The sequence below is a fragment of the Heteronotia binoei genome, chromosome 1 (genome assembly GCF_032191835.1).
Source record: "Heteronotia binoei isolate CCM8104 ecotype False Entrance Well chromosome 1, APGP_CSIRO_Hbin_v1, whole genome shotgun sequence".
NCBI classification, from domain to species: Eukaryota; Metazoa; Chordata; class Lepidosauria; order Squamata; family Gekkonidae; genus Heteronotia; species Heteronotia binoei.
The window spans coordinates 277,706,238-277,730,593 of record NC_083223.1 but is presented as its reverse complement, the minus strand read 5'-3'; the positions used below and the strand labels follow the sequence as shown (position 1 = coordinate 277,730,593).

The 24,356-nt window shown below is 49.7% G+C and overlaps 2 protein-coding genes across 2 annotated transcripts in view; both read right to left on the bottom strand.

Moving 5' to 3' along the window:
- Positions 1-24,356, bottom strand: part of RORC (RAR related orphan receptor C) — a 171,349-nt gene that overhangs the window by 62,843 nt on the left and 84,150 nt on the right. The window lies entirely within an intron of this gene.
- Positions 10,175-12,037, bottom strand: LOC132585376 (leucine-rich repeat and immunoglobulin-like domain-containing nogo receptor-interacting protein 1). Its single transcript, XM_060257243.1, has one exon. It carries the CDS (start codon positions 12,035-12,037, stop codon positions 10,175-10,177), a length of 1,863 nt encoding a protein of 620 aa, XP_060113226.1.

Sequence of the window (24,356 nt, the reverse complement as noted above, 5' to 3'; positions counted from 1 at the left end):
CATCAGGCCAGTGGCCAATCCAGTCCAACACTCTGTGTCACGTAAGAACATAAGAGAAGCCGTGTTGGATCAGGCCAGTGGCCGATCCAGTCCAACACTCTGTGTCACATAAGAACATAAGAGGAGCCATGTTGGATCAGGCCAGTGGCCCCTCCAGTCCAACACTCTGTGTTACATAAGAACATAAGAGGAGCCATGTTGGATCAGGCCAATGGCCCATCCAGTCCAACACTCTGTGTCACATAAGAACATAAGAGAAGCCATGTTGGATCAGGCCAGTGGCCCCTTCAGTCCAACACTCTGTGTCACAGAAGAGGAGCCATGTTGGATCAGGCCAATGGCCCCTCCAGTCCAACACTCTGTGTCACATAAGAACATAAGAGAAGCCATGTTGGATCAGGGCAATGGCCCATCCAGTACAACACTCTGTGTCACACAGTGGCCAATACACACACACACACACACACTGTAGCTAATAGCCACTGATGGACCTCTGCTCCATATTTTTATCCAATCCCCTCTTGAAGCTGCCTATGCATGTAGCTGCCACCACCTCCTGTGGCAGTGAATTCCATGTGTTACTCACCCTCTATCCAAGATGGGAGAATCCACTTGTGTGTACCCCTTATTCTGGGGCGGCTTCCCCTCCCCCTTTCCAAATAATAAACTGGGTGACTGCATTCAAATCAGCAACGGGTGGGTTTGAATCGTGGAAAGGACTTTGGACTGGATTTAGGAATATTCTGCAATTCAGGGATGTCGAACTCATTTGTTAAAAGGGCCAGATCTGACATAAATGTGACCTTGTCGGGCCAGGCCATGTGTGACATAAAATGTAATGCTGGGTAGCAGAGATATAAACTTTATAAAGGACACAAGCACAAGATAAAATAAAACATGCTTAAAACATTAGTCCTTGTTGGTCTTAAAGGTGCTTTCTTTCTACCTCTCCTGGGCAATCCAGGCTCTCTCAGCTGCACAGCAAAGTTGCTAAGCCACGCCTCTCTTGCTTCTATTGGTTGATGTTCCTCTCCCTCCTGGTCCCCTGGGGAAGGGAGGAAAGAGCCAGAGCTCCCTTTGAAGCAAGCTCTGCTTCCTCCCCTTCCTCCCCAAGGAAGGAGACTCAGCCAATGGAGAAAACCGAGGCTTTGCTCTGTAGCTCGTGTGCGATTGAGCAAGCCTGGCCAAGCAAGCTGGGATGCGGAAGGAAGCAAGAGAGAAGGAGAAGGAAGCAAATGACAGCCAGTTGCTCGGGGGCCTGATAGGAGAACTCTGGGGGCCTGATCTGGCCCCCGAGCCACATGTTTTGACATCCCTGTTCTACATACTCCATCCATCGGACCATCCTGGCTAGCATGCAGTGGACAACTACAGGGCGTAAAGGGAAAAGACCTCCTCTACTGGCAGCCCTCCCCCAACGGGCCTTCAGAGGTACACTCCTTTTGAACATGGAGGCTCTATTTAGTCATCATGGCTCTTGGTAGAACCACCCCCCTCCCTTCTACGCTTTTGCAACTCTTTCTTTTAAAATGACCAAAGCCGGTGGCCAGTCAGATTTGTGTGGCGGTGGAATCCCACAAAGGAGTTATACGCCACCCCTAGGTATTGCCCTGGTTTTAATGGGCTGTCTACCGGCTTCGGCTGTAAGGTTGCCAATCCCTAGGTGGGGGCAGGGGATCCCCCGGTTTGGAGACCCTCCCCCCGCTTCAGGGTCATCAGAAAGCGGGGGGAGTGGAGTGGAATGTCTGCTGGGAACTCTCTTGTTCCCTATGGAGACTGATTCCCATAGGAAATAATGGAGAATTGATCCGCGGGTATCTGGGGCTCTGTTTTTTGAGGTAGAGGCACCAAAGTTTCAGTAAACCATCCAGTGCCTCTCCCCAAAATACCCCCCAAGTTTCAAAAAGATTGGACCGGGGGGTCCAATTCTATGAGCCCCCAAAGAAGGTGCCCCTATCCTTCATTATTTCCTGTGGAAGGAAGGCATTCAAAAAAGGTGTGCGGTCCCTTGAAATGTGATGGCCAGAACTCCCTTTGGAGTTCAATGATGCTTGTCACGCCCTGGCTCCTGGATCCACCCCCAAAATCTCCTGGCTGCACCCCCAAAGTCCCCAGATATTCCTTGAATTGGACTTGGCAACCCTATTCGGTTGTTACAAAATCTCTCTGGTTCCCCCACTCCGTGCATCGCTTTATAAACTTCTAGCAAAGCCTGTTGCCGTAGCTGCATAGTAATGGAACAGCCCCCCTGCTGAATCAGAGCAGTGGTCCATGAGCTCCAACTTCTGGTTTCTGAAAGTGGCCAATGAAAGGCCAGACGGAAGCCCATGAGCAGGCCCAAGGACAACAGTCCAGCTCTGCCAACTGCTAATCTAGGCTTGCCAATCCCGAGGTCCCAGAGGGGGACCCCCCAGTTTTGCAGGGAGATCTATTCAGTCATCATGGCTCTGGGTAGAACAGTCAGCTGGTCGATGGGGGGAAGCCCCGCCCCCACAGTGGGCACCTGCCTTTCCGCTTTAGAACTACTCGAGGAAACGTGGCAAGGCTTGCTTTCTGGATGATGCGTCTGTGCCTTTAAATCTAGGACCCAGCTAGGCGGAATAGGGGTGGGGATGGGACAGTGGGCCGGCAGAAAAAGATGGCTGCTCCCAGTTAGCTGTGAAGCTATAGCAGTCCAGAGACCCTCCGCTTGTTTCACAATCCTTCTAGAAGACGGTTGCATAGCAAAGGAGGAGCTAGAACCTTTGCCGTAGCAGTCCAGACACCCCCCGCTTGTTTCACAATCCTTCTAGAAGACGGTTGCATAGCAAAGGAAGAGCTAGAACCTTGGCCGTAGCAGTCCAGACACCCTCCGCTTGTTTCACAATCCTTCTAGAAGATGGTTGAATAGCAAAGGATGAGCTAGAACCTTTGCCGTAGCAGTCCAGAGACCCTCTGCTTGTTTCACAATCCTTCTAGAAGACGGTTGCATAGCAAAGGAAGAGCTAGAACCTTTGCCGTAGCAGTCCAGACACCCCCCGCTTGTTTCACAAACCTTCTAGAAGACGGTTGCATAGCAAAGGAGGAGCTAGAACCTTTGCCATAGCAGTCCAGAGACCCTCCGCTTGTTTCACAATCCTTCTAGAAGACGGTTGAATAACAAAGGAGGAGCTAGAACCTTTGCCGTAGCAGTCCAGAGACCCTCCACTTGTTTCAAAATCCTTCTAGAAGATGGTTGCATAGCAAAGGATGAGCTAGAACCTTTGCCGTAGCAGTCCAGAGACCCTCCGCTTGTTTCACAATCCTTCTAGAAGATGGTTGAATAGCAAAGGAGGAGCTAGAACCTTTGCTGTAGCAGTCCAGAGAATCTTCGCTTATTTCACAATCCTTTTAGAAGACGGTTGCATAGCAAAGGAGGAACTAGAACTTTTGCTGTAGCAGTCCAGAGACTCTTCGCTTGTTTCACAATCCTTTTAGAAGATGGTTGCATAGCAAAGGATGAGCTGGAACCTTTGCCGTAGCAGTCCAGAAACCCTCCGCTTGTTTCACAATCCTTCTAGAAGACGGTTGAATAGCAAAGGATGAGCTAGAACCTTTGCCGTAGCAGTCCAGAGACTCTCCGCTTGTTTCACAATCCTTCTAGAAGACGGTTGCATAGCAAAGGATGAGCTAGAACTTTTGGCGTAGCAGTCCAGAGACCTTCCGCTTGTTTCACAATCCTTCTAGAAGACGGTTGAATAGCAAAGGAGGAGCTAGAACCTTTGCCGTAGCAGTCCAGACACCCTCCGCTTGTTTCACAATCCTTCTAGAAAACGGTTGCATAGCAACGGAGGAGCTAGAACCTTTGCCGTAGCAGTCCAGAGACCCTCTGCTTGTTTCACAATCCTTTTAGAAGACGGTTGCATAGCAAAGGATGAGCTAGAACCTTTGCCGTAGCAGTCCAGAAACCCTCCGCTTGTTTCACAATCCTTCTAGAAGATGGTTGAATAGCAAAGGAGGAGCTAGAACTTTTGCTGTAGCAGTCCAGAGAATCTTCGCTTATTTCACAATCCTTCTAGAAGACAATTGTATAGCAAAGGATGAGCTAGAACCTTTGCCGTAGCAGTCCAGAGACCCTCCGCTTGTTTCACAATCCTTTTAGAAGACGGTTGCATAGCAAAGGAAGAGCTAGAACCTTTGCTGTAGCAGTCCAGAGTCCCTCTGCTTGTTTCACAATCCTTTTAGAAGACAATTGTATAGCAAAGGATGAGCTAGAACCTTTGCCGTAGCAGTCCAGAGACCCTCCGCTTGTTTCACAATCCTTCTAGAAGATGGTTGAATAGCAAAGGAGGAGCTAGAACCTTTGCTGTAGCAGTCCAGAGGATCTTCGCTTATTTCACAATCCTTTTAGAAGACGGTTGCATAGCAAAGGAGGAACTAGAACTTTTGCTGTAGCAGTCCAGAGACTCTTCGCTTGTTTCACAATCCTTTTAGAAGATGGTTGCATAGCAAAGGATGAGCTGGAACCTTTGCCGTAGCAGTCCAGAAACCCTCCGCTTGTTTCACAATCCTTCTAGAAGATGGTTGAATAGCAAAGGAGGAGCTAGAACCTTTGCTGTAGCAGTCCAGAGACCCTCCGCTTGTTTCACTATCCTTTTAGAAGTCATTTGCATAGGAAAGGAGGAGCTAGAACCTTTGGTGTCGCAGTCCAGTGACCCTCTGCTTGTTTTACAATCCTTTTCGATGTCATTTGCATAGCAATGGAGGAACTCGAACCTTTGCTGTAGCAGTCCAGAGACCCTCTGCTTGTTTCACTATCCTTCTAGAAGACGGTTGAATAGTAAAGGAGGAGCTAGAAGCAGTCCAGAGACCCTCCGTTTGTTTCACAAACCTTCTAGAAGACAGTTGCATAGCAAAGGAGGAGCTAGAACCTTTGCTTTCCCTGTTAGTCTGATAGAACTTGGAACTTCAGCAACTCATGAGTAAATTGCCACAGTGAGACCGCACAAGTGTGGGATTGCAGACTGTTTATTTTGGCTGCTCTCCGTTTCTCTTTCTCTCTTTCTCACTCTCTGTGTGTGTGTGTGTGTGTGTGTGTGTGTGTGTGAGAGAGAGAGAGAGAGTGCAGGAACATGGGCTGCTTGGATATGAGGAAATGAAGGCTGTATTCAGGGGCACTGCACTGCTGTATTTTTATGTATTTATTTTGGGAATGGGAAAGTCTGGCTCCGCCCTAAAGTCTCCTGGATCCACCCCCAAAGTCCCCAGATATAGACTTGGAACCCTAATTGCTTCTTAGCTGCTGAGCACAGAGGAGAAGCTGTGGCTCAGTGGCAGAGCCTCTGCTTGGCATGCAGAAGGGCCCGGGCTCAGTCCCCGGCATCTCCAGTGGAAAGGACCAGTCAGGAGGTGATGGGAAAGACCTCAGTCTGAGACCCTGGAGGGCCATAGAGAGAGGCCGTAGCTCACTGGCAGAGCCTCTGCTTGGCATGCAGAAGGTCCCAGGTTCAGTCCTCGGCATCTCCAGTGGAAAGGACCAGGCAGGAGGTGATGGGAAAGACCTCAGTGAGACCCTGGAGGGCCATAGAGAGAGGCCGTAGCTCACTGGCAGAGCCTCTGCTTGGCATGCAGAAGGTCCCAGGTTCAGTCCTCGGCATCTCCAGTGGAAAGGACCAGGCAGGAGGTGATGGGAAAGACCTCAGTCTGAGACCCTGGAGGGCCATAGAGAGGGGCCGTAGCTCAGTGGCAGAGCCTCTGCTTGGCATGCAGAAGGGCCTGGGTTCAGTCCCTGTCATCTCCAGTGGAAAGTATTAGGTGAAGGTGATGTAGAGTAGACAAGACTGCCCTTGATGGACCAAGGGCGGAGAGGGGCTGTGGCTCAGTAGTAGAGCATGCAGATGGTCTCAGGTTCAATCCCTGGGATCTTCTGGTAGTAGGTGATGGGAAAGACCTCTGCTTGAAACTGGAAAGCTACTGCCAGTTTGAGTAGACAAGACTGACCCTGATGGACTAAAAGTCTCATTCTGTATAAAACAGTGTACTTTGATTAGGTATCCACAAACTCCACAAGTTTGGGGCTTTAGCTCCATGGCAGAGCCTCTGCTTGGCATGCAGAAGGTCCCAGGTTCAATCCCCGGCATTTCCAGTTAAAAGGACCAGGCAGGAGGTGGTGGGAAAGACCTCTGCCTGAGACCCTGGAGAGCCATGGAGAGGGGCCATAGCTCAGTGGCAGAGCCTCTGCTTGGCATGCAGAAGGTCCCAGGTTCAATCCCCAGCATCTCCAGTTAAAAGGACCAGGCAGGAGGTGGTGGGAAAGACCTCAGCCTGAGACCCTGGAGAGCCATGGAGAGGGGCCATAGCTCAGTGGCAGAGCCTCTTCTTGGCATGCAGAAGGTCCCAGGTTCAATCCCCGGCATCTACCAGTTACAAGGATCAGGCAGGTGATGATAGGAAAGACCTCAGCCTGATACCCTGGAGAGCCATGGAGAGGGGCCATAGCTCAGTGGCAAAGCCTCTGCTTGGCATACAGAAGGTCCCAGGTTCAATCCCCGGCATCTCTAGTTGAAAGCACCAGACAGTGGGTGATGGGAAAGACCGCAGCCTGAGAATCCAGAGAGCGGCAGCCAACCTGAGTAGACAATCGCAACTTTGGTGGACCAGTAGTCTGATTCAGTGTAAGGCAGCTTTGTGTGTGTATAACTCCCAGAGCTACTACCCAGGGACAGACCTGCTGTCTTCCTCTGGAAACCTGTCTAAGTCCCTTTGCAATATAGAATCACAGAGTCGGCAGGGACCTCCAGGGTCATCTAGTCCAACCCCCTGGGCAAGGCAGGAAATTCACAAATACCTCCTTCCCCCACACCCCCAGTGACCCTTGCTTCATAAGAGAAGCCATGTTGGATCAGGCCAATGGCCCAACCAGTCCAACACGCTGTGTCACACAGTGGCCAGTATATACACACACACAAATACCGTGGCTAATAGCCACTGATGGACCTCTGCTCCATATTTTTATCTAACCCCCTCTTGAAGCTGGCTATGCTTGTGGCCGCCACCACCTCCTGTGGCAGTGAATTCCACATGTTAATCACCCTTTGGGTGAAGAAGTACTTCCTTTTATCCGTTCTAACCCGACTGCCCAGAAGTGTGTGCATGCGTGTCTGTCTGTCTGTCTGTCTGTCTGTCTGTCTCTATCTATCTATCTATCTATCTATCTATCTATCTATCTATCTATCTATCTATCTATCTATCTATCTATCTATCTATCTATCTATCTATCTATCTATCTATCTATCTATCTATCCATCCATCCATCCATCCATCCATCATCTATCTGTCTGTCTGTCTGTCATCTCTGTCTCTCTCTCTGTCTCTCTCTCTGTCATCTATCTGTCTCTCTCTCTCTCTGTCATCTATCTGTCTCTCTGTCTCTCTCTCTCTCTCTCTATCTATCCATCCATCCATCCATCATCTATCTGTCTGTCTGTCTGTCTGTCATCTCTGTCTCTCTCTCTCTCTGTCATCTCTCTGTCTCTCTGTCTCTCTGTCTGTCTGTCTCTATCTATCTATCTATCTATCTATCTATCTATCTATCTATCTATCTATCTATCTATCTATCTATCTATCTACACACACACACACTAGCAGTAAAGCCTGTTGTCAGAAGAAATACAACGGGGGCCTGGAGAATATATGCCAGAGGACATAATCTTACGTTGTGGCAGAGAGTTCCAAAAGCCATCTACCCATGGTGTGAGTATGGCTTCCCTTTATATGTACGGAAGGTTATCACTTTCCTGCAAGGACTGCATGGGAGGGGGAAGGATGCTTCCTACAAATTCATTGGAGTGTGTGGTTTCACACGCGCCGTTGCTCATTGCCATGTGCCACTCTGGGTGTTGCCTGACTTGCAGAAATGCACCAGAGAAAGCCTCCACTGCAAAGGTGCCTGAGGACATGCGCCAGCAGATGCGCCGTCTCCCTTTTCCTTGGTGGCAGAAAGTTCTGTCAAGTCAGAATCAATTTACAGCTACCCCATAGGACAGGGGTGGGCAATGGTAGCTCTCCAGATGTTTTTTTGCCTACAACTCCCATCAGCCCCAGCCATTGGCCATGCTGACTGGGGCTGATGGGAGTTGTAGGCAAAAAAAACACCTGGAGAGCTACCGTTGGCCACCCCTGCCATAGGACTTTCAAGGCAAGAGATGAACACAGGTGGCTTGCCATTTCCTGCCTCTGCATAGGAGGTCCTTGAAGGGCTGTCGTATAGAGGATGGTGTGGAATTGTTTTCTGTGGCCCCAGAAGGTAGGACCAGAACCAACGGGTTGAAATTAGATCAAAATAGTTTCCGGCTCAACATTAGGAAGAACTTCCTGACTGTTAGAGCGGTTCCTCAGTGGAACAGGCTTCCTCTGGAGGTGGTGGGCTCTCCTTCCTTGGAGGTTTTTCAACAGAGGCTAGATGGCCATCTGACAGCAATGAGGACCCTGTGAATTTAGGGGGAGGTGTTTGTGAGTTTCCTGCATTGTGCAGGGGGTTGGACTAGATGACCCGGGGAGGGGGGTTCCTTCCAACTCTGTGAGTCTATGATCCCCCCATGGTAGACAGGAACTATTCCTGTTCTCTGTTGGGGCAATGTGTTTGCCAGAAACAGAGCACGGGAAGTGTAGACTTAACCTGCCTTTGCCCAGCATTGCAATCTTAAATCCTGACCCCCACCTGCTGGTGGTGTTTGGAGGTGTTTAGAGAGGGGAAGACCTGAACAAAGGTCTCTAATTTGGCCTAAGAGCACGCTGCTCAGGCCTGATATGCAGCAGAAACATAGCGGGAAATGCTTTTACCCTGCAGGAGGGGCCGTGGCTCAGTGGGAAAGCATCTGCTTGGCATGCAGAAGGTCCCAGGTTCAGTCCCCGGCATCTCCAATTACAAGGAGATGTTTAATATGTTTAATTACAAGGAGATGTTATAATATGTTTTAGTTAATTGTTTTAATCAGGTTTTTAAGGTCAATTAATGTTTAATGTTTCTAATGTAACTGTTTTATTGTTGGTGCACCATTGGTCACCGTATTGTTAGCCGCCCTGAGCCTGCTTCGGCAGGGGAGGGCGGGGTACAAATAAAATTTATTATATTATTATTATTATTAAGGACCAGGCAGTGTGATGGGAAAGACCTCAGCCTGAGACCCTGGAGAGCCATGGAGAGGGGCCATAGCTCAGTGGGAAAGCATCTGCTTGGCATGCAGAAGGTCCCAAGTTCAATCCCCAGCATCTCCAGTTACAAGGACCAGGCAGTGTGATGGGAAAGACCTCAGCCTGAGACCCTGGAGAGCCATGGAGAAGGGCCATAGCTCAGTGGGAAAGCATCTGCTTGGCATGCAGAAGGTCACCGGTTCAGTCCCCGGCATCTCCAGTTACAAGGACCAGGCAGTGTGATGGGAAAGACCTCAGCCTGAGACCCTGGAGACCCATGGAGAAGGGCCATAGCTCAGTGGCAGAGCCTCTGCTTGGCATGCAGAAGGTCACCGGGACAATTCCCGGCATCTCCACCTGAAAGGAAAGACGTCAGCCTGAGACCCTGGTGAGCGGCTGCCGGTCTGTGTAGCCGATACACTGTGGTGATCCAATGGGGTGAGTCAGCCTTAAGCAGCTTCGTACGTGTTCAAAAAGGAAAAGTCGGCAATGTGGTGGGAAAAGAGACCGCTCCATTTCAGGTGGCCAGTGGAGGAATGCTCGCCTCCCTGCAGATAGAAAATCAGCACACCAGGCATAGAACCTTGCAACTTGCAGAACTAGGTTTCCATTACAGGGAGTCTTTTTAAAAGCACAAACAGAAGTGCAGAACCAGAATTGACCTCCTGCCGCCTGAAGTCGCATGCAGTGCCAGATTAAACCCCATGGAGGCCCCTAGGCAGTCGAAATCTCGGGGGGGGGGCACACAAATTAACTCAGAGTCTGAGTGCCCGCCCCACCGCCTATGGCCCCTGCTGCATCCTATAGGCATCTTCTTAAAAGCCCCTTTTACTGCCCTCAGGCAAGTCAGGCAAAGAACAGCTCAGTTGCTGGCTGCTCGGGCAGGTTAGGAGGGCCACAAGCAGGGGGAAAACTAGGGGGGGAAACCAGCCTGGGGGCCCCTAAAGGCACTGGGGCCCATAGGCCAGTGCCTATTTGGCCTAATTGTTAATCCGGTTCTGATGGCACGATCCACTCAGCTTCCTCAATCCCTGCCCGCACAAACCAGACCGAAGCCAGTCTTTTTTAGCTCCCCGTCTTGGTTTTTGGGCCCCGTCCCCGGATTGCCAGATACAGCCCTGGAGCTGTGGGAACAACAGGAAGGACGCCTGTCGGCCTGGCGCTTCACCCTCCCTCTGCTGCGGCTCCAGAGTAAGATGAGGAGGAAGCAAACGGTGACGGAGCAGAGAAAGGGCATGATCCCGATGGCGAGGACTCCCACCAAGGTGTTGATGTCCACGAGGATCAGGTGGAAGGTCTCGGTGGCGTTGGCAAAGCTGACGTCGCTCGGAAGAAAGGAGTCGTTCGGCAGACGTGCGGAGAATGGGTGGACCTGGAGGTGGACCAAGATGGTGTCATTTCCTGCTACGTTACTCGCAATACAGTGGTATGACCCAGTATCCTGAGGCAAAGCATACTGGATCTCCAGTGTGCCATCCGAAAGGACCCTCACTCGCCCCTTGCGCCTGGCATCCAAATAGATTCTCTGAGGGGTCAACCAGGAGACTGTCGGTGCCGGATCCCCATCGCTTCTGCACCTCAGCATCGCCTGCCCCCCTTCTTCGATGCTTACGCTCTGAGGCGTCTGATCTATGATCTTAGATTTTCTACACGTGAAGTGGTCCAGCAGCACCTCCGAGAATTCCCGGAAGACTTTCCCTTCCACTGTCGAGGGGCTAGCGCAAGCCGGTTGCTGGGCTTCGAAATTCAGCCTCCGCCTCCTGCGGATGATCCAGAGGAGGCGACAGTCACAAGCCAACGGGTTTCCGTCCAGCCGGAGGACTTCCAAGTTCCCCACTGAGTGGAAGACCCCTTCCTCGAGGGTCTGCAAGGCATTGCCTGAGACGTTGAGGAGCCGGAAGTAGAACAGGCCCTGGAAAGCTTTGTTCTCTATCGTGACCAGCCGACCACCCGTCAGGTGGAACTCCTGAAGCCGCGAGAGGTTCCTCAGCTTCCTGCCATGGATTACGGAGATGGGGTTGTACGAGAGGTCCAGGAACCGGAGGTAGACCAAGTGCTTGAAGGCCTCGTAGGGAATGACACTGAGATTGCACTTGGTGACGGACAAGGAGGTGATGTTTAAGCCAAAGAGGCTGTAGGACTCCAGCGTCATCAAAAAAGGACACCGATAGATCTCCAGAACCTTCAGGTGGTGCAGCTTCCGGAAAGAGTAGTTAGGAACTACACTGATGTTCAGGACCCTAAATCTGAGCTCCACAAGGTGGTGAAGGTGTGAGAGGGCTTGTGTTGGGATACCAGTCAAGTTGCATCTCTCCAAGGTGAGATGTTGTAGCCGATGGAGACCCCCAAAAGCTCGGTTGGAGACAAAGACCAAGTGATTATCTCCCGCCTCCAGCTTTCTGAGGTTGATGAGGTCTTTGAACGAGTGGTCCAGGAAGATCACAATCTTGTTTTTACTAATGTCCAAGATGGTGAGATTGGGAAGCCCAGTGAAGACACCCGCTGGGATTATCTTCAACAAGTTGCTCTTCAACCGGAGGGTCATCAGCTTCTGGAGGCCATTGAAAGCTCCAGGTTCGATGTTGGAGATGATGTTCTCACTCAGGTCCAGCTCCTTCAAGGCCCGGAGGCGAGAAAACATCCCTTGGTGCAGGGTGCGGATGCGGTTGTGGCTCAGGTCCAGCAGCTCGGATTCGGGAGGGATCCCGGAGGGGACCGTTGTCAGGCGCCGGCCATTGCAAAACACAGCCTTCTCCTGGGAGGAGCAGTCACACTTCGAAGGGCAGCTCCAGCCGAATCCAAGCAAGGGGGCTGCCAGGATAAAGAGCAAGAGGGGAGGCCATCTTGTCTGGGAGGAGAGAAAATCCAGCAAGGCTCTGGCGACCATTTTACTTGTTTTCTGAAAAGAATAAAAGAAGGTCCTGCAATTAATGGGAGGAAGATCAAATTTGTCTCCAAAAAAATTACACAACAAAAGTAGTTAAAATTTGGTTTCTGGTGTTTGATTACTTAGCTCAAAACAATATAGTCCAAATAACCCTTTGTATCAAACAATGATCTATTCTTAATATACGAGACTCTATTTACTATGTATTTAAAAATAGTAGGAAAGTCTTTAAATGTAGATTTGCTGTCTTATTTTGTATTAATTTTGCTTTTGCTTTATATGTTAATTTTGTGGACAAAAGAATAAAAAATATAAATTTGAAAAAAAAAAGAAAAAAACAGAAGGGAGAAATCTCCAGGCCATCTGCTAATTTGGACAAGGAAAATTTGACCAGGAAAAGCTGCTCTGCTGTAAGAAAAGAATACTGTTCTTGTTGATTTCAGCAGACCACTCTCCTCTCTGGCTGAAACGGGGCTACACAATTCTGTAACGTCTACTTACACGAAATTGTGACCATAGAGTTCCCGATGATTCCTAGAGTAATTTTACCACAGAGTTTCTAGCAATTGCTGAAGTTACCTTTGTCACTTCTGGGTAGCTCTGGGAACTGCCAGGAACTCTATGGTCGCAACTTCCTGTAAGTAGATGAGATTACTGTAGAGTTTCCGGTGATCGCTAGAGCTACCCTTGTCATTTCAGGGTAACTCTAGGAATCCCCTTGACTTGGGTGACCCAGGTTAGCCAGTCTCATCAGATCTTGGAAGCTAAGCAGAGTTGGCCCCGGTTACTACTTGGTGGGGAGACCACCAAGGAAGTCCAGAGTCACTCCACAGAGGCAGGCAACAGCAAAACAGGTTTGTTTTGACAAACCTAAAGGCCAAACAGCAAAAACAAATATCTTCAATAAGTTGTATGCTAATTCGATGTTCACCCCTACAGAGGCATCTGTCTGTATATATGAGCAGTTAACCTCTATACCAAATATCTGAGGAAGTGTGCCTGCACGGCGAAAGCTTATACCCAGAATTAAACTTTGTTGGTCTTAAAGGTGCCACCGGACTCAAACTTCGTTCTTTTGCTTCAGACCAACGTGGTTTGCCCACCTGGGCAAAACTCGGCCATATTAACCAAATATCTATTTGGTTAATGAACTATTTTGCCTTGAAAATCCCACGAGGGGCCACCATAATTTGGCTGTGTATTTAAGAAGAAGAAGATATTGGATTTATATCCCGCCCTCCACTCCGAAGAGTCTCAGAGCGGCACACAATCTCCTTTCCCTTCCTCCCCCACAACAAACACCCTGTGAGGTAGATGAAGATATTGGATTTATATCCCGCCCTCCACTCTGAAGAGTCTCAGAGCAGCTCACAATCTCTTTTCCCTTCCTCCCCCACAACAGACACCCTGTGAGGTAGATGAAGATATTAGATTTATATCCCACCCTCCACGCCGAAGAGTCTCAGAGTGGCTCACAATCTCCTTTCCCTTCCTCCCCCACAACAGACACCCTGTGAGGTAGATGAAGATATTGGATTTATATCCCACCCTCCATGCTGAAGAGTCTCAGAGTGGCTCACAATCTCCTTTCCCTTCCTCCCCCACAACAGACACCCTGTGAGGTAGATGAAGATATTGGATTTATATCCCGCCCTCCACTCCAAAGAGTCTCAGAGCGGCTCAAAATCTCCTTTCCCTTCCTCCCCCACAACAGACACCCTGTGAGGTAGATGAAGATATTGGATTTATATCCCACCCTCCACTCCGAAGAGTCTCAGAGCGGCTCACAATATCCTTTCCCTTCCCTTCAGGGAGGGACGGTGGCTCAGTGGTAGAGCATCTGCTTGGGAAGCAGAAGGTCCCAGGTTCAATCCCCGGCATCTCCAAAAAAGGGTCCAGGCAAATAGGTGTGAAAAACCTCAGCTTGAGACCCTGGAGAGCCGCTGCCAGTCTGAGAAGACAATACTGACTTTGATGGACCAAAGGTCTGATTCAGTATAAGGCAGCTTCATATGTTCATATGTTCATATGTTCCTCCCCCACAACAGACACCCTGTGAGGTAGATGAAGATATTGGATTTATATCCCGCCCTCCACTCTGAAGAGTCTCAGAGCGGCTCACAATCTCCTTTCCCTTCCTCCCCCACAACAGGCACCCTGTGAGGTAGATGAAGATATTGGATTTATATCCCGCCCTCCACTCCGAAGAGTCTCAGAGCGGCTCACAATCTCCTTTCCCTTCCTCCCCCACAACAGACACCCTGTGAGGTAGATGAAGATATTGGATTTATATCCCGCCCACCACTCCGAAGAGTCTCAGAGCGGCTCACAATCTCCTTTCCCTTCCTCCCCCACAACAGGCACCCTGTGAGGTGGGTGGGGCTGGAGAGAGCTCTCACAGCAGCTGCCCTTTCAAGGACAACCTCTGCCAGAGCTATGGCTGACTCAAGGCCATTTCAGCAGCTGCAAGTGGAGGAGGGGGGGGAATCAAACCCAGTTCTCCCAGATAAGAGTCAGCACACAACCACTACACCAAACTGGCTCTAGTTCATATTGGGATATTTGGTTAATATGGCAGAGTTTTAAGACCATCAGGAGAGCTCTGCTGGATCAGGTCATCCTGCCTCACACAGTGGCCAGCCAGTTCCTCTGGAGGGCCAACAACAGGGCAGAGAGGCCGAGGCCTTCCCCTGAGAAGAACTTCAGGAGAGCCCTGTTGGGTCACACAAGTGAGGGTCCATCTAGTCTAGCCTCCTGTCTCACACAGCGGCCAACCAGTTCCTCCAGAAAGCCAACAACAGGGCAGAGAGGCCGAGGCCTTCCCCTGAGAAGAACTTCAGGAGAGCCCTGTTGGGTCACACAAGTGAGGGTCCATCTAGTCTAGCCTCCTGTCTCACACAGCGGCCAACCAGTTCCTCCAGAGAGCCAACAACACTGCAGAGAGGCTGAGGCCTTCATAAAAACATCAGAAGAGCCGTGCTGGATCAGACTAATAGTAAGTAAGTAAGTAAAATTTTATTTGTATCCCACCCTCCCCCGCCGAAGCAGGCTCAGGGTGGCTAATAGTCCATCTAGTCCAGCATCCTGTCCCACACAGTGGCCAGCCAGTTCCTCTGGAGGGCCAACAACAGGGCAGAGAGGCCGAGGCCTTCCCCTGAGAAGAACCTCAGAAGAGCCCTGCTGGGTCAGACCAGGGAGGGTCCATCTAGTTCAGCCTCCTGCCTCACACAGTGGCCAGCCAGTTCTTCTGAAGGGCCAGCAACAGGGCAGAGAGGCTGAGGCCTTCCCCTGAGAAGAACCTCAGAAGAGCCCTGCTGGGTCAGACCAGTGAGGGTCCATCTAGTCCAGCCTCCTATCTCACACAGGGGCCAACCAGTTCCTCTGGAGGGCCAACAACAGGGCAGAGAGGCTGAGGCCTTCCCCTGAGAAGAACATCAGAAGAGCTCTACTGGGTCAGACCAGGGAGGGTCCATCTAGTCCAGCCTCCTGTCTCACACAGTGGCCAGCCAGTTCCTCTGGAGGGCCAACAAGAGGGCAGAGAGGCCGAGGCCTTCCCCTGAGAAGAACATCAGAAGAGCCCTGCTGGGTCAGACCAGGGAGGGTCCATCTAGTCCAGCATCCTGTCCCACACAGTGGCCAACCAGTTCCTCTGGTGGGCCAACAACAGGGCAGAGAGGCCGAGGCCTTCCCCTGAGAAGAACCTCAGAAGAGCCCTGCTGGGTCAGACCAGGGAGGGTCCATCTAGTCCAGCCTCCTGCCTCACACAGTGGCCAGCCAGTTCTTCTGAAGGGCCAGCAACAGGGCAGAGAGGCCGAGGCCTTCCCCTGTGAAGAACCTCAGAAGAGCCCTGCTGGGTCAGACCAGTGAGGGTCCATCTAGTCCAGCCTCCTATCTCACACAGGGGCCAACCAGTTCCTCTGGAGGGCCAACAACAGGGCAGAGAGGCCGAGGCCTTCCCCTGAGAAGAACATCAGAAGATCTCTACTGGGTCAGACCAGGGAGGGTCCATCTAGTCCAGCCTCCTGTCTCACACAGTGGCCAGCCAGTTCCTCTGGAGGGCCAACAACAGGGCAGAGAGGCCGAGGCCTTCCCCTGAGAAGAACATCAGAAGAGCCCTGCTGGGTCAGACCAGTGAGGGTCCATTTAGTCCAGCCTCCTGTCTCACACAGTGGCCAGCCAGTTCCTCTGGAGGGCCAACAACAGGGCAGAGAGGCCGAGGCCTTCCCCTGAGAAGAACATCAGAAGAGCCCTGCTGGGTCAGACCAGGGAGGGTCCGTAGAGTCCAACCTCCTGTCTCACACAGTGGCCAACCAGTTCTTCTGAAGGGCCAGCAACAGGGCACAGAGTTGGAGGCCTTCTCATGATGTTGCCTCCTGGCTCTGCGATTCAGAAATCTCTTTCAGCATGGAGGTTCACTTCGATTAAATCTGTGATGAGGGAAAGGCACTCCACAGAGATTCTCTTTCTCATTACCATCATAAATTTTATTGGCCTGAATATCTTGAGTAAGGTGCCAGGAATGTTTTGGAGGAACTAAGTGGGAGGGGGCAGTCATTGCCAGAGGATGTTTTGGTGGTCACAGGAATAAACAGCTTGAAAAGAGGATTAGATGTATTCATGGAGGAGAAGTCTATCAATAGCTACTAGCCATGGTGGCTGAGAGGAACCTCCACATACAGAAGCACTAATCCTCTGAATCCCAGAGAAAGGAGGCAACATCATGGGAAGGCCTCCGCCTCCATGCTCTGCTGCTAGACCTCCAGAGGAACTGGCTGGCCACTGTGTGAGACAGGAGGCTGGACTGGATGAACCCTCACTGGTGTGATCCAGCAGGGCTCTTCTGAGGGGAAGGCCTCAACCTTTCTGCCCTTTTGTTGGTTCTCCAGAGGAACTGGTTGGCCTCTGTGTGAGACAGAAGGCTGGACTGGATGAACCCTCACTGGTGTGATCCAGCAGGGCTCTTCTGAGTGGAAGGCCTCAACCTCACTGCCCTGTTGTTGGTTCTCCAGAGGAACTGGTTGGCCTCTGTGTGAGACAGAAGGCTGGACTGGATGGACCCTCACTGGTCTGACCCAGCAGGGCTCTTCTGAGGGGAAGGCCTCAACTTCTCTGCCCTGTTGTTGGTTCTCCAGAGGAACTGGTTGGCCTCTGTGTGAGACAGAAGGCTGGACTGGATGGACCCTCACTGGTCTGACCCAGCAGGGCTCTTCTGAGGGGAAGGCCTCAACCTCACTGCCCTGTTGTTGGTTCTCCAGAGGAACTGGTTGGCCTCTGTGTGAGACAGGAGGCTGGACTGGATGGACCCTCCCTGGTCTGACCCAGCAGGGCTCCTCTGATGTTCTTCTCGGGGGAAGGCCTCAGCCTCTCTGCCCTGTTGTTGTCCCTCCAGAAGAAATGGCTGGCCACTGTGTGAGGCCGAATGCTGGGCTAGATGGACCTCTGGTCTGATCCAGCAGGGCTCTTCTTACTACAGAAACCACTGCTATACTCCTGCATTTCTGTCTGACCTTGAACACAATTTTCTGGTTTTCACATTGCACTGGAGCAACTGACAAGGACATCTCAACTTTTCCTTTTAGAGCTACAACCAAATCTGGGTCTCATCTGACCTCAGTACCTGATCAGTAAAGTGTTTTTTGCAAGCACAGGGAAACTTCCATTTGGCAGCAGGTTTTCCCGAAGGCTTACCTTCGATTGTGAACAGGGCCGGATTGGTTCCGGGAGACCGGGTGGCCCGATGACTCCAGAGAGTCCAAATCCAACCCATTCATACTTCAGGTTCCATCAGTCCGTTTCCCCCTCTGTGGCTTTCTTGCAGCGAAACAGAAGAGACAAAACGCAACATATGATTATTTAGCTGATGGGAGCTAATCTCTTTCTCTGTCACACTGCAGGGGACCAGGGAGGGCCTCTACTGGTTGCCACCCCCAGGGTCTGCCCTAGGTAGGGTTGCCAATCCCCAGGTGGGGGCAGGGGATCCCCCAGTTTGGGGGCCCTCCCCCCACTTCAGAAAGCAAGGGGAGGGGAGGGAAATGTCTGCTGGGAAATCTTTTTAAACTCGCATACCTGGACTGTTAAGAAGATCGGCAATTAAGCACCCGCCAATGCGGTTAAGACCACACCGCTGAATAACTGCACTTACTGGATTGTTTTAATGTTATTAAGTTAATATTTACTGTTTTATATTGTTAAATGTAAAAGTTTTAACCATTATATGTTTTTATGAAATGTTGTTAACCGCCCTGAGCCTGCCGAGGTGGGGAGGGCGGGATAGAAATAAAATTTATTATTATTATTATTATTATTATTATTATTATTATTATTATTATTATTATTATTATTATTATTATTCCCTATGGAGATTTATTCCCATAGAAAATCATGGAGAATTGATCCACGGGTATCTGGGGCTCTGGTGGGGGGGCTGTTTTTTGGGGTAGAGGCACCAAATTTTCAGTAGAGCATCTAGTGCCTCTCCCCAAAATACCCCCCAAATTTCAAAAGTATTGGACCAGGGGGTCCAATTCTATGAGCCCCCAAAGATGGTGCCCCTATCCTTCATTATTTCCTATAGAAGGAAGGCATTGAAAAGGTGTGCCGTCCCTTTAAATGTGATGGCCAGAACTCCCTTTGGAGTTCAATGATGCTTGTCACAGCCTTGCTCTTGGCTCCACCCCTAATGTCTCCTGGCTCCACCCCCAAAGTCCCCAGATATTTCTTGAATTGGAGTTGGCAACCCTAGTCGTAGGGTGCATGATGCCACAGGCAGTCTCAGTGTCTGCTGCTGGCACCCCCTTCTCCTCTCCTTCTATGGCACTGTGCTCCGCCCCGCAGCTTGCTCAGAGGAGTGCTGCTAGAATCGGCCCTACCCCCTTCTTCGCGGCCTGGGCATCTCAGTGTTCCCTCTTACGAGAGCACTGGAGAGGGCTTCACTTCCCCTCCTTTCCAGAACCAAAAGTGAGGGGGGAGCGAAGCCTTGTTGAGCACTCTCTTAAGAGAGAACGCTGAAATGTCCGGGACATGTGGAAGCAGCTAGGGCCAATTCTAGTGGCATTCCTCTGAGCGCACCAAGGGAGGGCGGGGCAGGTGGCAGAGTGCGACACCACAGAAGTTAAGAGGGGAGGGAGGTAGTGGGGCAATGGCACGGGGGGAGGGAAACTAGGCATTTGTCTTGGTTTTGGGGATGGAGGGAGAGCCCGATATAGCACCCCCTCTCCCGGCACCATAGGCAAACGCCTAATTTGCCTAGTGAGTGAGCCGGCCCTGGCCACCGCTCTGGTAAAGGGTCTGACCCCACCAGTCTTTCCCTATTAGCAAGTACCTTTTATCTGTGACCAAAGAGACATAAGGGCCCAGGCGGTATAATAAGAACAGGTTTATTGTAAGTGCTCAAACCAATAAGTTAAAGGGACCGTATACAAACTTTCAGTGCAGTATTGAATATGGAAACAGTAAAAGTAAAGAAATTAAATTAAAAGACGTTTGCTCCTTGGGAGGACAGCTGTGGCAAACCTGAGCAGTATAATAAAAAGTAGAGACATCGCCCTGCCAACAAAAGTCCGTACAGTCAAAGCTGTGGTATTCCCAGTAGTAATGTATGGCTGTGAGAAATGGACCAAAAGGAAGGTTGAGCGCAGAAGAATAGATGCTTTCGAGCTGTGGTGCAAGAGAAGAATCTTGAGAGACCCTTGGACTGCAAGTAGATTAAATCAGTCAGTCCTAAGGGAAAATCAAACCTGTTCCCTGGATGGTCAGATGCTGAAGCTGAAGCTCAAATTAAGAACATAAGAGAAGCCATGTTGGATCAGGCCAATGGCCCATCCAGTCCAACACTCTGTGTCACACAGTGGTCGAATTTTTATACACACACACACACACACACACACACACACACACTGTGGCTAATAGCCACTGATGGTCCTCTGCTCCATATTTTTATCTAAACCTCTCTTGAAGGTGGCTATGCTTGTGGCCGCCACCACCTCCTGTGGCAGTGAATTCCACATGTTAATCACCCTTTGGGTGAAGAAGTACTTCCTTTTATCCGTTTTAACCTGTCTGCTCAGCAATTTCATTGAATGCCCACGAGTTCTTGTATTGTGAGAAAGGGAGAAAAGTACTTCTTTCTCTACTTTCTCCATCCCATGCAGAATCTCGTAAACCTCTATCATGTCACCCCACAGTCGACGTTTCTCCAAGCTAAAGAGCCCCAATCGTTTCAACCTTTCTTCATAGGGAAAGTGCTCCAGCCCTTTAATCATTCTAGTTGCCCTTTTCTGGACTTTCTCCAATGCTATAATATCCTTTTTGAGGTGCGGCGACCAGAACTGCACACAGTACTCCAAATGAGACCGCACCATTGATTTATACAGGGGCATTATAATACTGGCTGATTTGTTTTCAATTCCCTTCCTAATAATTCCCAGCATGGCGTTGGCCTTTTTTATTGCAAACGCACACTGTCTTGACATTTTCAGTGAATTATCTACCATGACCCCAAGATCTCTCTCTTGGTCAGTCTCTGCCAGTTCACACCCCATCAACTTGTATTTGTAGTGGGATTCTTGGCCCCAATGTGCATTACTTTGCACTTGGCCACACTGAACCACATCTGCCACGTTGACGCCCACTCACCCAGCCTCAACAGATCCCTTTGGAGTTCCTCACAATCCTCTCTGGTTCTCACCACCCTGAACAATTTAGTGTCATCCACAAACTTGGCCACTTCACTGCTCACTCCCAACTCTAAATCATTTATGAACAAGTTAAAGAGCATGGGACCCAGTACCGAGCCCTGCGGCACCCCACTGCTTACCGTCCTCCACTGCGAAGACTGCCCATTTATACTCACTCTCTGCTTCCTATTACTCAGCCAGTTTTTGATCCACAAGAGGACCTGTCCTTTTACTCCATGACTCTCGAGCTTTCTAAGGAGCCTTTGATGAGGAACTTTATCAAAAGCTTTCTGGAAGTCAAGGTAAACAACATCTATCGGGTCTCCTTTGTCCACATGTTTGTTCACCCCCTCAAAGAAATATAACAGGTTAGTGAGGCAAGATCGTCCCTTACAGAACCCATGCTGACTCTTCCTCAATAACCCGTGTTCATCAATGTGCCTACTCATTCTGTCCTTGATAATGCTGATCCAACAAGACTTTTCTTATGTTCTTATGTGACACAAAGTGTTGGACTGGAGGGGCCACTGGCCTGATCCAATAGGGCTTCTCTTATGCTCTTATGTGACACAGAGTGTTGGACTGGAGGGGCCTTTGGCCTGATCCAACAGGGCTTCTCTTCTGTCCTTATGTGACACAGAGTGTTGGACTGGATGGGCCACTGGCCTGATCCAACAGTGCTTCTCTTCTGTTCTTATGTGACACAGAGTGTTGGACTGGATGGGCCATTGGCCTGATCCAACATGGCTTCTCTTATGTTCTTATAACCTCCCCAGAGAGAAACAATCCTCTCTGTAACTCAGCCTTTTATTGTTTCCTCCCTCGCTTCAGCCCTCTGGGCCAGTTTTCCCTCCAAAACTGCCTTAAGAACATAAGAACATAAGAGAAGCCATGTTAGATCAGGCCAATGGCCCATCCAGTCCAACATTCTGTGTCACACAGCGGCCAAATATATATATATATATATATACATACACACACACACACACACACACACACTGTGGCTAATAGCCACTGATGGACCTCTGCTCCATATTTTTATCTAACCCCTTCTTGAAGGTGGCTATGCTTGTGGACGCCACCACCTCCTGTGGCAGTGAATTCCACATGTTAATCACCCTTTGGGTGAAAAAGTACTTCCTTTTATCCGTTTTAACCTGTCTGCTCAGCAATTTCATTGAATGCCCACGAGTTCTTGTATTGTGAGAAAGGGAGAAAAGTACTTCTTTCTCTACTTTCTCCATCCCATGCAGAATCTCGTAAACCTCTATCATGTCACCCCACAGTCGACGTTTCTCCAAGCTAAAGAGCCCCAATCGTTTCAACCTTTCTTCATAGGGAAAGTGCTCCAGCCCTTTAATCATTCTAGTTGCCCTTTTCTGGACTTTCTCCAATGCTATAATATCCTTTTTGAGGTGCGGCGACCAGAACTGCACACAGTACTCCAAATGAGACCGCACCATCGATTTATACAGGGGCATTATAATACTGGCTGATTTGTTTTCAATTCCCTTCCTAATAATTCCCAGCATGGCGTTGGCCTTTTTTATTGCAAACGCACACTGTCTTGACATTTTCAGTGAATTATCTACCATGACCCCAAGATCTCTCTCTTGGTCAGTCTCTGCCAGTTCACACCCCATCAACTTGTATTTGTAGCTGGGATTCTTGGCCCCAATGTGCATTACTTTGCACTTGGCCACACTGAACCACATCTGCCACGTTGACGCCCACTCACCCAGCCTCAACAGATCCCTTTGGAGTTCCTCACAATCCTCTCTGGTTCTCACCACCCTGAACAATTTAGTGTCATCCACAAACTTGGCCACTTCACTGCTCACTCCCAACTCTAAATCATTTATGAACAAGTTAAAGAGCATGGGACCCAGTACCGAGCCCTGCGGCACCCCACTGCTTACCGTCCTCCACTGCGAAGACTGCCCATTTATACTCACTCTCTGCTTCCTATTACTCAGCCAGTTTTTGATCCACAAGAGGACCTGTCCTTTTACTCCATGACTCTCGAGCTTTCTAAGGAGCCTTTGATGAGGAACTTTATCAAAAGCTTTCTGGAAGTCAAGGTAAACAACATCTATCGGGTCTCCTTTGTCCACATGTTTGTTCACCCCCTCAAAGAAATATAACAGGTTAGTGAGGCAAGATCGTCCCTTACAGAACCCATGCTGACTCTTCCTCAATAACCCGTGTTCATCAATGTGCCTACTCATTCTGTCCTTGATAATGCTGATCCAACAAGACTTTTCTTATGTTCTTATGTGACACAAAGTGTTGGACTGGAGGGGCCACTGGCCTGATCCAATAGGGCTTCTCTTATGCTCTTATGTGACACAGAGTGTTGGACTGGAGGGGCCTTTGGCCTGATCCAACAGGGCTTCTCTTCTGTCCTTATGTGACACAGAGTGTTGGACTGGATGGGCCACTGGCCTGATCCAACAGTGCTTCTCTTCTGTTCTTATGTGACACAGAGTGTTGGACTGGAGGGGCCACTGGCCTGATCCAATAGGGCTTCTCTTATGCTCTTATGTGACACAGAGTGTTGGACTGGAGGGGCCTTTGGCCTGATCCAACAGGGCTTCTCTTCTGTCCTTATGTGACACAGAGTGTTGGACTGGATGGGCCATTGGCCTGATCCAACATGGCTTCTCTTATGTTCTTATAACCTCCCCAGAGAGAAACAATCCTCTCTGTAACTCAGCCTTTTATTGTTTCCTCCCTCGCTTCAGCCCTCTGGGCCAGTTTTCCCTCCAAAACTGCCTTAAGAACATAAGAACATAAGAGAAGCCATGTTAGATCAGGCCAATGGCCCATCCAGTCCAACATTCTGTGTCACACAGCGGCCAAATATATATATATATATATATATATATATATATATATATATATATATATATATATATATATATATATACATACACACACACACACACACACACACACTGTGGCTAATAGCCACTGATGGACCTCTGCTCCATATTTTTATCTAACCCCTTCTTGAAGGTGGCTATGCTTGTGGACGCCACCACCTCCTGTGGCAGTGAATTCCACATGTTAATCACCCTTTGGGTGAAAAAGTACTTCCTTTTATCCGTTTTAACCTGTCTGCTCAGCAATTTCATCGAATGCCCACGAGTTCTTGTATTGTGAGAAAGGGAGAAAAGTACTTCTTTCTCTACTTTCTCCATCCCATGCATTATCTTGTAAACTTCTATCATGTCACCCCTCAGTCGACGTTTCTCCAAGCTAAAGAGCCCTAAGCGTTTCAACCTTTCTTCATAGGGAAGGTGTTCCAGCCCTTTAATCATTTTAGTTGCCCTTTTCTGAACTTTCTCCAATGCTATAATATCCTTTTTGAGGTGCGGCGACCAGAACTGCACACAGTACTCCAAATGAGAGCGCACCATCGATTTATACAGAGGCATTATGATACTGGCTGATTTGTTTTCAATTCCCTTCCTAATAATTCCCAGCATGGCGTTGGCCTTTTTTATTGCAAACGCACACTGTCTTGGCATTTTCAGTGAATTATCTACCATGACCCCAAGATCTCTCTCTTGGTCTGTCTCTGCCAGTTCACACCCCATCAACTTGTATTTGTAGCTGGGATTCTTGGTCCCAATGTGCAT